Source organism: Crocodylus siamensis, chromosome 1 (assembly GCF_052110815.1).
Source record: "Crocodylus siamensis isolate JL-2025a chromosome 1, ASM5211081v1, whole genome shotgun sequence".
In the NCBI taxonomy this organism is placed as follows: Eukaryota; Metazoa; Chordata; order Crocodylia; family Crocodylidae; genus Crocodylus; species Crocodylus siamensis.
This window is the reverse complement of record NC_143395.1, coordinates 23,771,408-23,784,985: the sequence shown is the minus strand read 5'-3', so window position 1 is coordinate 23,784,985 and position 13,578 is coordinate 23,771,408. Positions and strand designations below refer to the sequence as shown.

At 42.9% G+C, this 13,578-nt stretch overlaps 1 protein-coding gene across 4 annotated transcripts in view; it reads left to right on the top strand.

The window, feature by feature from the left end:
- LPIN1 (lipin 1) overlaps positions 1-13,578 on the top strand; it is a 137,541-nt gene that overhangs the window by 46,770 nt on the left and 77,193 nt on the right. For all 4 annotated transcript variants that reach the window (XM_090031964.1, XM_090031945.1, XM_090031991.1 and 1 more), the window contains one exon: positions 1,218-1,274. In XM_090031964.1, the coding sequence (XP_089888090.1) occupies positions 1,218-1,274 (57 nt within the window). The remainder of the gene's footprint in view (positions 1-1,217; positions 1,275-13,578) is intronic.

Here is a 13,578-nt window from a genome sequence, read left to right as displayed (position 1 = left end):
GGTAGAGTTGTTAGCAGCTGCACCTACCAGAATGTATTTATTTATAGAACTAATTCATTACAGAAGGTAGCACGGTCACCCTTGGTCTCCTAGCCCTAATTCTCCTTCCTGTTTACTTACTTAGTCATGTCTAAATTAGGCAGTAGGCTCTCTAGGACTGGAAACATTCCACGCCTTTTTATTTGTTCTGTAACGTAACCAGCACATTTTTGTATATTCTGTAACAAAATAACTAATGTAAAGGTAGCATTTATTTTTTATAAGTATTTGTGCAGAAAAAGTTTGGGAGTATGAATTCTTGCAGAACTCAGAAGCTCGGCAATATATGAATGCCAGCACTGAAGGGAGATCTTTTAAATAACTTGATCATTTCCAGTATATTATATTTTTGGCTTCTAGTCCCTTTTCCTTTATTTTTTTTTCTGGATTCACTCTTTTTGTTTAATTTGGGAGGCTTTTATTTTTTTATATTAGTTCATTTTTATCAAGTTGTATTACTTTATAAATGAGAGAGTCATCTTCCCCAATACAAAAATACTTCATCCGCAGAAAGAGGCCAAGTTACAGAAGCCATGCTGTTAGATCCTGATGTGCAAGCGTGGACTCACTGCTTAGAGTTCTACGCAGCAAGGGACGGACTACTCCAGGCTGAAGACCTGGGTCCATAGAAGGCACCCTGTTGATTCTGGGCTACTTACAGCAGTTTGCCTTGAGGAAATTCTCCCTTGTCTCCTTGAGTCACACTAATAACTTACATGCCATCAGAGCAGCAGAGGGGGCTGGAACAGAGGAGAGAATCCTTCTCCCATTGTGCTCACATTCAGTGGAAAAAAGTCTTAGCCCTGCCTCTGCCCTTGGCAGTAGTCTATGCACCATGCAAAAGGGAGAACTTTTTTTGGACGTTGCTTTTTCAGAGTTTGTAGTGGCACGGTGCTTTCTGGTGTTTTCACTCAGGTGATACAACACTTTTCAATACTGATGCAAAGATAAAATGCTGGTGTTGGAGGAATTTGAGACCAGTTTTCAATTAAGGTGAAAAGTTATAATGGGCATGATGGTAACATGTCTTACCTTATGGAAAAAAAAGCAGAGGAAACTTTTGTGTCAAGGCAGATCCTCCAAGGGATGACAGTTGATGCATGCGTTTGTTGACCAATTGACTGGATACTGATTTTGATCATTCACAGTTTTTTTTTACTTTTTAAATTTGCTTTTAGATACCCCTGATGAGAGATCCAGGTTGGATCCGGGATGTCTGGACTCGTAACGTGAACGTGAGTATGAGCTCAATTGTTCCCTCTGCTTATTTTAACAGGAGTGCCCATGGGCAGGCCTCTTTGTAAAATAAAATGTGCAGCTCTTGTTCCAGCTTCCACTTCCCTGATAGCCTATATCTGGCATAACAGTCTGACAATACCTCCCTTCAAGTGATCTTCTGATGTCTCTTTTCATTAGCAAGGCACTGAAGGCAAAGGCAGCAGCACCAAAGAAATTTTAAAGAACTTGACCCTGGAGGTGAGAATAGATCAGACAGAAGACCCATTGTATAGGGTTGGGAGGATGACAAGGAAGAGAACATTGCATTTCACAAGTGTAGTTAGAGGGCTGCCATTGTAGAAAGGACTGTGAAGTGCACGAATGCCACATGCCCCTGGAGGCTCGCAGGGCAAGGTGACTGCCCGCAGGTGGCAGCAGCGATGGTGGCAGCAAGGGTGTGGCAGTGGTGAGTGGTGAGCTTCCGCAGGCAGCTACGGTGGTGTGGGTGGCAGGGGTAGGCCGAGCGGGGAGCTCCCACAAGTGGCCGTGGTGGTGTCAGCAGCGGGGGTGGCATGTGCTGACCAGTGGTTGGTGACCACCCACAGATGCTGCTGGCAGCGGTGGCCAGAGGTGATTGGGGACTGCCCGCAGATGCCACCGGTGGTGTCAGCGGCAAAGGGGGAGGAGTGGTGAGCGGTGACTGTCCATAGGTGCCGCCAGCATCATTGGCAATGCTTTTTGCAGGGGGTGCATGTGCACCCCCTATGCGTCACCAGTGATGATGTGCCATGTATTAAAGGCAGTTCTTGAAGCAGATCAAGACAGCAACTGAGGAGTTTTGTTAGACTCTAGCATACACTTCTCAAGAAAAAACAAATTGCTGCTGTGAAATACTCTTGACAGTAGGGGAAGAGGAGGATGTGGGGAGGCAAATGTGTTTGAAAGCTGATGTATGACTAGGTATCTTAACACAGCAAAATTTGTGAGCTACCCAAGCTCGCTCAAAATATATGGTGAATGAGTTTCTCAGCAGGGTAAATCTGAGCAGAGCACAGCCCTAATGTGTCCATACAGTTTCCTGTACTTGAGTTACCTTTTCAGAGCCAGCCCACCTATATCTAAAAAACACTGCACTGCTCAGTACAGATGTCCCCATGACCTACCAAAGGAAAACCCGTTCCAGATTGTTGGAGCTGACTCATCTTTGCCTCACAATGCTGCTCCTGGGAGGGCCACGTGGCTTGCTGAGTTTGCAGCCTTTTTGTTTTGACAGATGTGGGTCAGGATTTCCATGGAATAATGCCAGTTAGTGATCTAGCCTATCTGTTATTAGTAGTGCAATGAAAATGATGTGGACAGCTGGATCATTGGAGTAGACAGGTAGAAAGGAAGTCAAAGATGGATTACAACTGGCAGGGGTTGGACTGAGACCTCTTTCAATGAGCTATATAAACCTCTTTCAATGAGCTATATAAACAAGGGAATGGCCAAGGAATTCAAAACTCTAAGGGAAGAGCTCAACTCAAGGGGAAAAGGTCAGAAGACAGGGAAGCTACTAGAAATCAGACAGGTCTGATCAGGCAAGACCTCTCCAGTCTAGATTCTGGAAATTTGGGGGTCTGCAATTAAATTCTGAACTTTGTAAAATTATCTCTTGGTTCAGAGAAATAAGTGCACAAAAATATGCATTATAAAAACTGAGGAGATAATTGAATCTTACAGTTATATAATATTGGAATAAATTTTAATTTGTCATTTATCTGAATTAGATTTTGACATCCTGATTTTTTTTGTGTGCTTATATTGCTCTTGTCTCTTACTACTCCCCAATCTCTCCAACTTCTTTTACTACTCCCCAACCACTGTCTTGTGTTGCTATTGGAAAGCTGTATATAGAGAAGTAGAGCAGAAGGGGCAAAGCCATCCTGTAAGAAGGGCAGGCTACATACCAAGCATTCCATAACAGAACAAGATCATGGGAGGTTGGGAAGCCCAACTTGGCCTTAGAATTGAATCAAGAGATCTTGAAACATTTTGCAAACTAAAAATCACATTAACACTAATGTTTAGCTGTTTCTAGGCAAGCTATAATCACCAGGATTACAGCCCCCAGCATTACTACTCAAGATTTTGAACCAGGAAGTGGAGAACACAATACGGAACTGAATCTGCAGAGGAATAGAACTAAATAATTCAGTGGGTCAAATTTAATGTCAGGGCACCTGTGAACTCATTTGATTATGTGATTCCAGCCACACTGGAAAACACTGAAATCAACACACCTAGAAAGAGCTGGGCTGTCACCAGTGGTGCTGTGGGAGTGGTACCTGTTGTCATCATGATGACTATGCTCACAAGCTTGTTTGATTATGCAGACTGCAGAGTGTTGGGGTGGTGATGGGGAAAGCCCAGGTGTCTGAAGGGTTCACCTTAGAAACAGACATGTATATTGACATGGCTCTGTACTACCTCTGGGTATGTTTTTTCTGGTTGACATATTTCTTTTCTATATTTGCTGTACAGGCCTTTCATAGATCTGGAAGAGACCTTACAGATCATTTTATGTCTTTCTAGTGCTCTAGAGCTAGATAGAAATCTGCATTTGTATGTTGGGTCTACATTTTCTTTTCCCCAGAGAATATTTTAAACTGGACCAGATCCTGAGTAGAGTTCCACTGGTTTCAATGGTGTTATCATGAATTGCATGAGCTGAGAATGTGGCCTAATACATGTTTACATGCTAAGTAAGGTCTTTGAGATAAAAATAAAATATCCATTATATGTGATACATGCAAAGCTGAACACACTGTCAATGGCAAATAATAAAACCAACTTTGTTTATTGCTAGAATCTGTGTAGATGCCTAGGAAGGAAGAGATTGCTGCCATTGGATAGTTTTTCCTGTAAGGCAGCTTATCTCTGAATTGAAGGGGAAGCAGTGGAATCAACCCTCTCGTTGTGTGTGCTGCAACAAACATATTGCTATGTTGAAATTAAAAAAAAATAGAATGATTTGTTAAATATTAAATGTTCGTGCGGCTTTAACTTTATAATATTGATATTTGTCATTGAACAGACATTCTGGGTTTTGCTTAGGTCTAATTGTAGTAATCAACAGAAACTATGAAAGGGTAAAATTCTCCATATTCTGACAGGCAATGGTATTTCTGAAGCTGAAACACAATGGCTATGCTTCTGACATGGCAAAAGCAAGTCTGGCTTACCCCATACTTGCGTTTTAGACTGGATAATGACTATGTATTGAATTCTTCTGATGCAGAACTGAATTGCACTGTTAAAATGACACACATTAGACACATTAATACATTCAAAGAGCTTTGTGCTAGAGAGATGATCTTCTGTATATCTTTTGGAGAGGATACACTCTTTTCAGTACAAATACTAGTTGGAGTTGAAGGTTGCCACTAGGATAGCTGGGCACTTTTCCCATTCTTAAAAATCAGAACATGAAATTGCAATTAAAATTATCTTATTTTCATCCATATTGTACACACAATTGACAGCTATTCTGGGTGTATGAACTATATAGTGTTGATTATCCTAATGTTTCAGTGTCAAGCATATTCTGGTATGGGGAATTAACAAGAAGAATATATGAAGAACTGAGGAAAATTACAGTGTCCATGCTTAAAATGTTAACCTTGAAGTCACCATGGATTATTGGAAATTAAAACTGGTCTCTGCTTTACACTGGAGATAGTGTATCTATAAATCAGCAATGTCTGGAATTGTGTTCTTATTTTGTTGTTTAGTTGCTCAGAGCTGGTGCACTGTATGCTGGCTGCACCTACTGTTCTGTGATGGAGTTTTGGATGACCTAGTTCTGTGTCTGAACTTGTTTCTAGGGTCTGATTGTTTGATCATTATCTTATTCATGACTCAAGGTTTTCTAAACTATCTCATACCAGGAAATTAGTTTTAACCTCAAGCAGGTTCAAAAAGACAAAACCAGACCAGATACTGGTCATAAGCGTAGAATATTTTTGGGTTGAAAAATGGCCCACAAATAGTGTTGCCACAAAGATATCAATAAAGAGCCAAGAGATTAGCTGGATTCTGAAGAGGATGAGTTAAGAGCAAGAATATTCACAGATATGACAAAAAAGTTTAAAACAGCCAAGGAGACTTGAAATTTCTGGGTGTATCCAAGCTTTAACTAATGGATGAAACTATCTCTGAGGGAAAATTCTCCCAGGCTCCCTACTGCACAGTTTCTTTCATCTGCCTCTGAAACATCTGGACTAGCTAATTTCTGAAACAGGATATTAGCTTAGATGAAAGTATAAGGGCAGCTCCGCCACATCTGCCCATTCTGCTCAACAGTCCCAGACTCGGGCGTAGGGAGGGGAAAGTTGCTGGACTAAAGAAAGAGGGGAGATATGGGACTAGGCCAGAGTAGACCTATCTAGCTTTTCCTGTATTCCTATAAAGCCCCACAGAAGCAGAGATAACAGCTGTGGCCTATGGTGGGGTATACTGACCCTACATCTGCTGGAGAGGGGAAGTGTAAAATGCCAAGCCTCAGTCCCTGTACTGGCATGGACACTACTGTAGGGGTGAAGCTGGCTGTTCCCTGGAGCTAGTTTTTGTGCTCAGCCAAGAGAGGATTTTTGTGGTAGCTTGAAGAGAATTCTTTCAGTGGTTTTTGAGCTAAGGAAAGGTGAAAAAATAGTGTTAAATTGACTTTTAAGATGTGCTCACACATCTTTGCTAAATTTTGTCATTTTAAACACTAAGTAAGACTATTTTTTTGCAGAGAATAAAAACAAGAACAAAGAGCAGAGGGTCAGATTGTTTCACATCCACTGCAAAACCTATCAATATTTGTCTGTTTTCCTTTCCGAGTTAACAAATATACTGTAGCACAATGTTTTTAAATGCTTGTCTGAGGGCTGAGGATGAGAAGAGGTTAATGAAGGTCACCTTTGGGGTCTTCCTCCCCAACTAGTCATATAAGTGGGGGAAATGGGAACTGGGAGTTTGTGCCCCCTCCTCTATCAGGTTGCTTGTAAACTTTGGATGATTCATAGTATTAGGCAAGAAGTATGGTACCTCTTTCCCCATCTCTTTAAATGGTAAAAGTTAAAAGCACCTTTGTTCATCAGAACTATTGTAGCATGGACTGCACCCATGCAATGCATTTGCCAAGCTTGGTAAGTTTTTGCATAAATGTCTGATTAAGAAAAAGCTGAGTAAGGCTGCTTCTTCTTGGCACTTGATCAGTGGAAAAGATCACTCATTCTCTTATGAGTTAGAGAATGGCCTGTACTGACCTGTACTAAGCCAATAAGAACTTATAATATTAGAGTTAAAAACCCAAATGACCAGGAATGTTATATTATAAAATCATTTAAAATGAAATTATTTTAATGAAATCATTTTAAAGTTCCTCTGGAGTTTTACATTTGTGAAACCTAGTCAGTGTTAGCATTATTATCTGCTCAACATAGAGTCAAAGAGAAGTAGGGTTGAAAGGGACCTCCAGAGGTCATCTAGGTCCAACCCCCTGCCTGAGGCAGGTTCATCTCTATCCAAACCCTCCTGTAAAAACACATAATATAACCTGTTAGTAAAACTTCAGTCAACCCTGACACAACACAAGGCATAACACCCTATCCCGCCACAGGTAAAGTAGGGGAACCATGGCAGCCAATGTACTGCATCTATAATGTTGTCAATATGTGCTCAAGAGGTCTCAGGCTGAGCGCCATGCCCCAACTACAGAGGACAGCAGCCCCTGCCCCACCATACCAGTCTGACCATGGGGTGAAATTCCTTCCTGACTCCAGATACGATGATCTGTCTATCCCTGAGCATAGGGACAAGACACTTTACCCAAGAGCCCCTGGCTTTACTCCTAGCAGGAGAACTGCTGCAGCCCAGTTGAAGTCCCCAGCCTTAGCTGTAAGCCAACATCCAATGACTCTGGGGAGGTTTAAAAATACTCTGATGCATATACAAGAAAAAGGGTGGGAGGCTGGGGGAAGAGGAAGCAACCAGTAAAGTCCAGAAACATGGGAAATACTCAGGGTAGAAAATAGGCATAGCAATGACTAGATCATCTTGGACCAGTGGCTGTCCATCTTGAACACCTCCAGTGATAGAGTTCACAATTACCTTAGGCAGTCTTACTTTCCAAAGTCTTGGTCATCTTTGTTGCCCGCCTATAGATCTTCTACATCCTTTTTAAAATGTGGAGTTCAGAACTGCACAAAGTACTCCAGATGAGGCCAAGTCAAGAGGCACTATCACTATTAGGTTTTGAACCTAATGCTTCTACTGATGCATCCCAAAACTGCATTGTTGTTTGCGTGACTGCATCATACTGCAGACTGAGGTTAGTAACACTTTTGGCCAGTGCCATAAACACCTCAACCTCTACCCACACCTCAAACTGGCATTGCAGAGGCAGGGAGCCACAAGCAGCTGCCACCACTGCCACCATGGAGCCAGTCCTCTGCAGCTGGTTGCAGCCTCTCCACGGCCTGCAGGATAGCAGGGAGTCTGATCTTGTTGGCCCAGGCAGGGGTTATCCAACTGCCCCTTCCTCTGCAAGGAGCTCCAGATCTGGGCCAAACCCTCCTTCATTGGCTCTGGAAAGGGGAACATCAAGGCAAGTAGGGGGTGAAAGGACCAACCTGTTTCCCAGGTCCTCTGTGCATCCACAGCCCTCCTGGCAGCTGCAGGGCAAGGGTGGAGGTGGGCTGCACCCTCTGAGCTTTGGGACAGAATCTCTTCCAGGAGCTGCAGGGCAGGCAAATGGAGAGCTCATGCCCCATCCTTCTCCTGCTCAGAGGTCAGTCCCCACCAAGGAGAATGGCCAGGGCTAGGACTGATCCCTGCAACAGGTGGTGGACAGGCTGCAAACAGCTACACAGGGCTCTGGCACTGGCTCTGTGGTGGTGGCCGCTCCATGTGCACCTCAGGGTTGACAGCAGGGGAGGTGCCAGGGTTGCACTGCCACAAGCCCCTTCCTAGCCCTGTGCCCAGAGGCACACACACAGCCACTGGCACCATGGAGCTGGTGCCAGGGCTGCGGAGACCCATGCAGCTGTTTGCAGCCTCCCAGCTGCAGCTGTCTGGGGCTCTGGGCAGCTGCTGCCTGCTGTGGCACCTGGGCTGCTTGAAGCAGGGCTTGCAGCCTCCCAGTAGCCTCAGGTGAACAGCTCAGGCTCCATGGCCAGTGGCACCTGCCTCAAGCCCAGGCCAGCTGTGGTGTGCTGAGGAAAACAGCCTCACATGCCATGCTCTGGCATGTGTGCCTGGGGTTGCCAATCCCTGCTGCAGACTCATATTGAGCCTGTGTTCTACCAAGACTCTTAAGTCCTTTCTCATAGAGCTGCCATTCCAGGTGTTCCCCATTTCGTATCTGTGGTTTTTTTTATTATTCACTTTGTATTTGTCCATGTTGAACTTCATCTTATCTCTAGCACAGCTTTATAATCTGTTGAGAGCCTTCTGAATCGTGGTTGCATCGTCCAGTGTGTTTACAGTCCTTCCCAGTTTTGTGTCGTCTGCAGACTTGCTCAAGAAACTTTCTATGACAGCATCCAAATAATTAATAAACACATTGAACAGCACTGGGCTGAGTTCCTGTGAGGCTCCACTTGAAACCTCCTGCCATTCTGACATGGGCCCATTAATAGTTACCCTTTGCTTGTGGCTATTGAGACAGTTATCTATCCACCTTGTAGGAGTTTTATCCTGCCCATATTTCTCCAATTATTTTTTATGCAAAGGTCATGTGGGACCTTGTCAAAAGCCTTTCTGAAGTTCAAACACTCTATATTCAAAGTGTTCCCTTCATCCACTCAAGTAGTTACTTTGGCAAAGAAGGAGACATGCTTGACATGATTTGTTTTTCATAAATCCATTACCAAGCCTGTTACAATTAGAAGGAAACGTTTAATATACATAGTTTCATAGTTTGTAGGGTCGGAAGGGACCTGAGTAGATCATCTAGTCCGACCCCCTGCCATGGCAGAAAAGAATACTGGGGTTAAACGACCCCAGCAAGATGTTCATCTAACCTCCTCTTAAACACCCCCAGGGTAGGAGCCTGCACCACTTCTCTTGGAAGCTGGTTCCAGATCCTAGCCGCCCTGACTGTGAAGTAGCGCCTCCTGATATCTAACCTAAAGACACAAATGCCACCCCTTTACTGTAAGTTGGTTACTGTTGTTAAATTCTTGTCTATTACTAGAAAATGCTCAAAGGGTACTGTTCTGTATAATGGTGAGTTAACAACAGTGAACAAACTGTTTACAGGTGCACTGAAAAGTTTATCGAGCAATAAAATATCAGAAACTGCTGGCTAGGGTAATTCAGCATCAGCGGCAGATCTGTCTCGTGAAATTGTTTACCTTTTATTCTGTACTTCTATAGAGCCTCACTGAACCAAGGAGGAAGGTTGCCATAGCTTTTGCCTGGGTTGCAGTGATAAAAGCAGCAGTGAAGTTGGTTCCCAGATGTTACTTGTTCTCCATAAGTCAAATCATTCTAAAGTCTGGAAGAGATGTGGGAAAAATAAAGCAACTATTCAATAGAATTTAGCAGATTTATGTTGTATGGCCTTAAAGAATGATTTATAGCATTTCTTTTCAGATCATGTAATGAACAACATTAAGAACAACATCCTGTGTCATCCTTACTCACCTAATTGTCACTTCTGTATCTTACAAAATGCAATTTTTGGCACTTACATGCAGTTTGGATTCCACTTCAAATTGCGATAAGATCATATCTCTCAGGTATGCATATACATTTCAGAAGCAAAATTATAGTTATAAAGGAGGAGGCATGTACTAAAGGGTCTGCTCTTGTATCCCTTAAAACTTCTGTACATGTCAACAAGTATTTTGTTGAAGCAGGACTAGATTTGTGAACTCAGAAATCCTCCGCTTTAGTCGATTGTTTTATCACTGTGTCCAAAATTTCAGTCTCAAGCACTAATAATAATTTGAGTTCATCAAGACTCAAAATGCCTTTACAGATCTGGAACTCAATTTATTCATTCATAGCATAATTCCACCAGGGTTGACTTTAAGGCTCTAACGTTTAATTCACAAATTCCCTTGTTCGGCTCATGCATGGGCCAAAGAAGTCAACATTAGTCTATTTTCCTTTTCTAGCAATCAAATATGATGTAGCACAGTATTTTAAAATGCTTTTGTGGGTGAAGTTTTGTTCATGATGCCAGGAAGAAAAGAAATACTTAACTTTTGCATCAAGTATCCAGGTTGAAGCCGTATTGGTCTAGAGACAAAAGTTATCAGAAGTCATGATAGAGGTGATATTTTTTATTAGACTAACTAGATTTTTGCAAAAAAAAAGTTCTTTAATTGCAAGCTTTTGGGTATAAGCACCATTCTTCAGGCATAGGAGACAAGATTGTAAAAGTTCTCCTAGAAATGAAAGTTCATATTTCATAGGAGAGTTGAGGTGTGGTAAAATCTCCTGTTTGGAACAGTTCACTTTATATGCAGATTAGGCTCAGAGAAAAGTTGGAATAGTCTGTTTACCTCAGACTTGCTTGGTGGTAAGCAGGATGCAGTCGTATTGGCTTCTGGTTATGGTGTTTCATATTTCATGAAGGAGTAAGGAGATGAAATGCTCTTTTGGGCAGACTATTATCTTTCCTATACAGCTGATCACTTTTCTAGAATTATTCAGAAATGTGAGGATAAGAAGGAGCATCCCTCTCCCATTCATAATAAGAATAAAGTAAGCTTAGTATCATTACTGTGGGATGCTCAGTTGTGTAGACAGCATCTTGGTTTGGTCCTTTAGCTTATTTCAGTTTTCACAGATCCTGGACAGTGACAAAATGCTTTTTATTTGACTACTTAATAAAGATTTCTTCTCTCATTTCCTTTTCTGACAATTTCCTGTTGCATCTTGCAACTCTGCCTTAGAGTATGTTTGATGTCACAGTCCCGCTGAGGATGATGTCACGGTTGCACCTTTTAACAATGACATTTTGTTGGGCATAGGAAACGTATAGGCAACCACAGAAGTGAGAGAAAGAAGGAAGAGGGGAGTGACAGGAAAGCATTCTAGCATTGCTGCGATGGGTCAGACTCTGAGATAGAAATGTATAATGCACAATACTTAGGAACTGTGCCTATGTTTTCTATAAAGTTTGAAAGCTAAAATTCTTGGAGTGTAGGGATCTTAGTTGAAGTCCAAACAAACTTGATTGGTGATGTAGCCTAGTATTGTGCTTTAGTTGTTGCCGTATTAGATAACAAGGAGGACAAGATGGTTTCCTAAGAAATAAGGTAAAAATCTAATAATAGATTAATATGCTGTATGTGGGCAGGGTTAAAACATACAATGTTTGTTTTAAAATCAAACTATGTGCTACTGAGGGTTTCAGCTAGCTGCTATTGAAATCAATGGGAATAGAATCGGCTCCACAGACTTAAAGAAAATCCATAATCCATAGACATTTTAGTAGTCTTTACAGCTAAATAGCTTTTACTTAAATTTATTCCTTGAGGAGCCCTCAGATAAATCAGACACTGGAGAAATGGACGGAAAGCCAGGATTTACATACAGCAATGACTGGTCAGACAACTAAATGAGGGGGAGAGTCTCATTTTATGATGTTAGATAACTATCCAGGAAGTGCCAGGGAGAAAGAAAAGAAGATACTCGATTTGGTACAACACATTGAGTGATACAGAAGTATTAACAGGTCTAGGTTAGAAGAACTTTTCATCCTTTCAGATGACAAAGTATTTAACTAGAAAATCTGCAAAAATAGGGGCCCTTTTCTTCTCTCTTGCTTACACCCATGTAAAAGTAGTCAGTTCAATACTGCTGAATTTATAGGCTGGGGTAAATGATAAGGAACATTATTTCCAGGTTGTAGCTATCTTTGTTGATTAATTGTCATTTCATTAAAATCCTGGCATCCCTATTTAGCAAAGACAATTATTAATGCATGTGCAATATGCATGTAAAAGATGACATATTCGTAAATATATCAGCGCAATAGCACTGTGAACTGAATGACAAGTTCTAGCTTTACGGGAGGATGCCAGAAATCATTGATTATGAATTAATCAATGATAGTCATCACCAGGGATGACTATACTGCAGTCGCTCGGGGATATAGGGAGGCAGTCAGGAAGGCCAAGGCAGAGATGGCATTAGGACTAGCTTCCCAAATTAAGGACAACAAGAAGTCCTTCCTTAAATACATAGGGGGTAAAAAGAAGATCCCAGGTAATGTGGGGCCCCTGCAGGATGCGTTGGGAAATTTGGTCATCACACCAGACGACAAAGCTAACATGTTTAATGATTTCTTTGCCTCTGTCTTCCTAAGTAGGGACCAGAACAGCCACCTCCCTGCTGGGCCCCCCTCGGGCCCCAGGGGAAGTACACCTGGGCAAAGGGTTAGTGAGGAACTAGTTAGGGAGCTTCTGGAGGGATTGGACGTATTCAAGTCAGCCGGTCCGGATGATCTCCACCCTAGAGTTCTAAAGGAATTGGCCGAGGTCATTGCAGGACCCTTGCCACAGCTTTACAAGTACTCGTGGTGCTCTGGTGTGGTGCCGGAGGACTGGAAGAGGGCCAACGTGGTTCCCATCTTCAAAAAGGGGAAGAAGGAGGACCCGGGAAACTATAGGCCAGTTAGTCTTACCTCGATCCTAGGCAAGCTGTTTGAGAAAATTATTCTGGCACACATCCATGAGGGGCCAGGAGGGGACTGCATGCTTAGGGGCAACCAACACGGGTTCATCAGTGGCAGGTCCTGTCAGACCAACCTGGTGGCCTTTTACGATCAGATCACCAAATCACTAGATGCAGGGGTAGCAGTGGACATAGTCTTCCTGGACTTCCGGAAGGCTTTTGACACTGTCTCTCACCCAATTCTCATAAAGAAACTAGGGGAACTGTGGTGTTGACACCCACACAGTCAAATGGGTCGCCAACTGGCTGGAGGGCTGCACCCAGAGGGTGGTGGTGGATGGGTCCTTCTCAACCTGGAAGGACGTGAGCAGTGGGGTTCTGCAGGGCTCGGTCCTTGGGCCTGCACCGTTCAACATCTTCATCAGGGACTTGGACGAGGGGGTAAAAAGCAGCGTGTTCAAATTTGCTGATGACACTAAGATGTGGGGGGAATTGGGTACACTGGAAGGATGCAACAGGCTACAATCAGACCTAGACAGGTTACAAGGGTGGGCAGATAAGAATAGGATGGATTTCAACACAGACAAGTACAAAGTGATGCACCTCGGGAGGAACAACCGGCACCATACCTACAGGTTGGGGAACTCCCCTCTTGTCAGC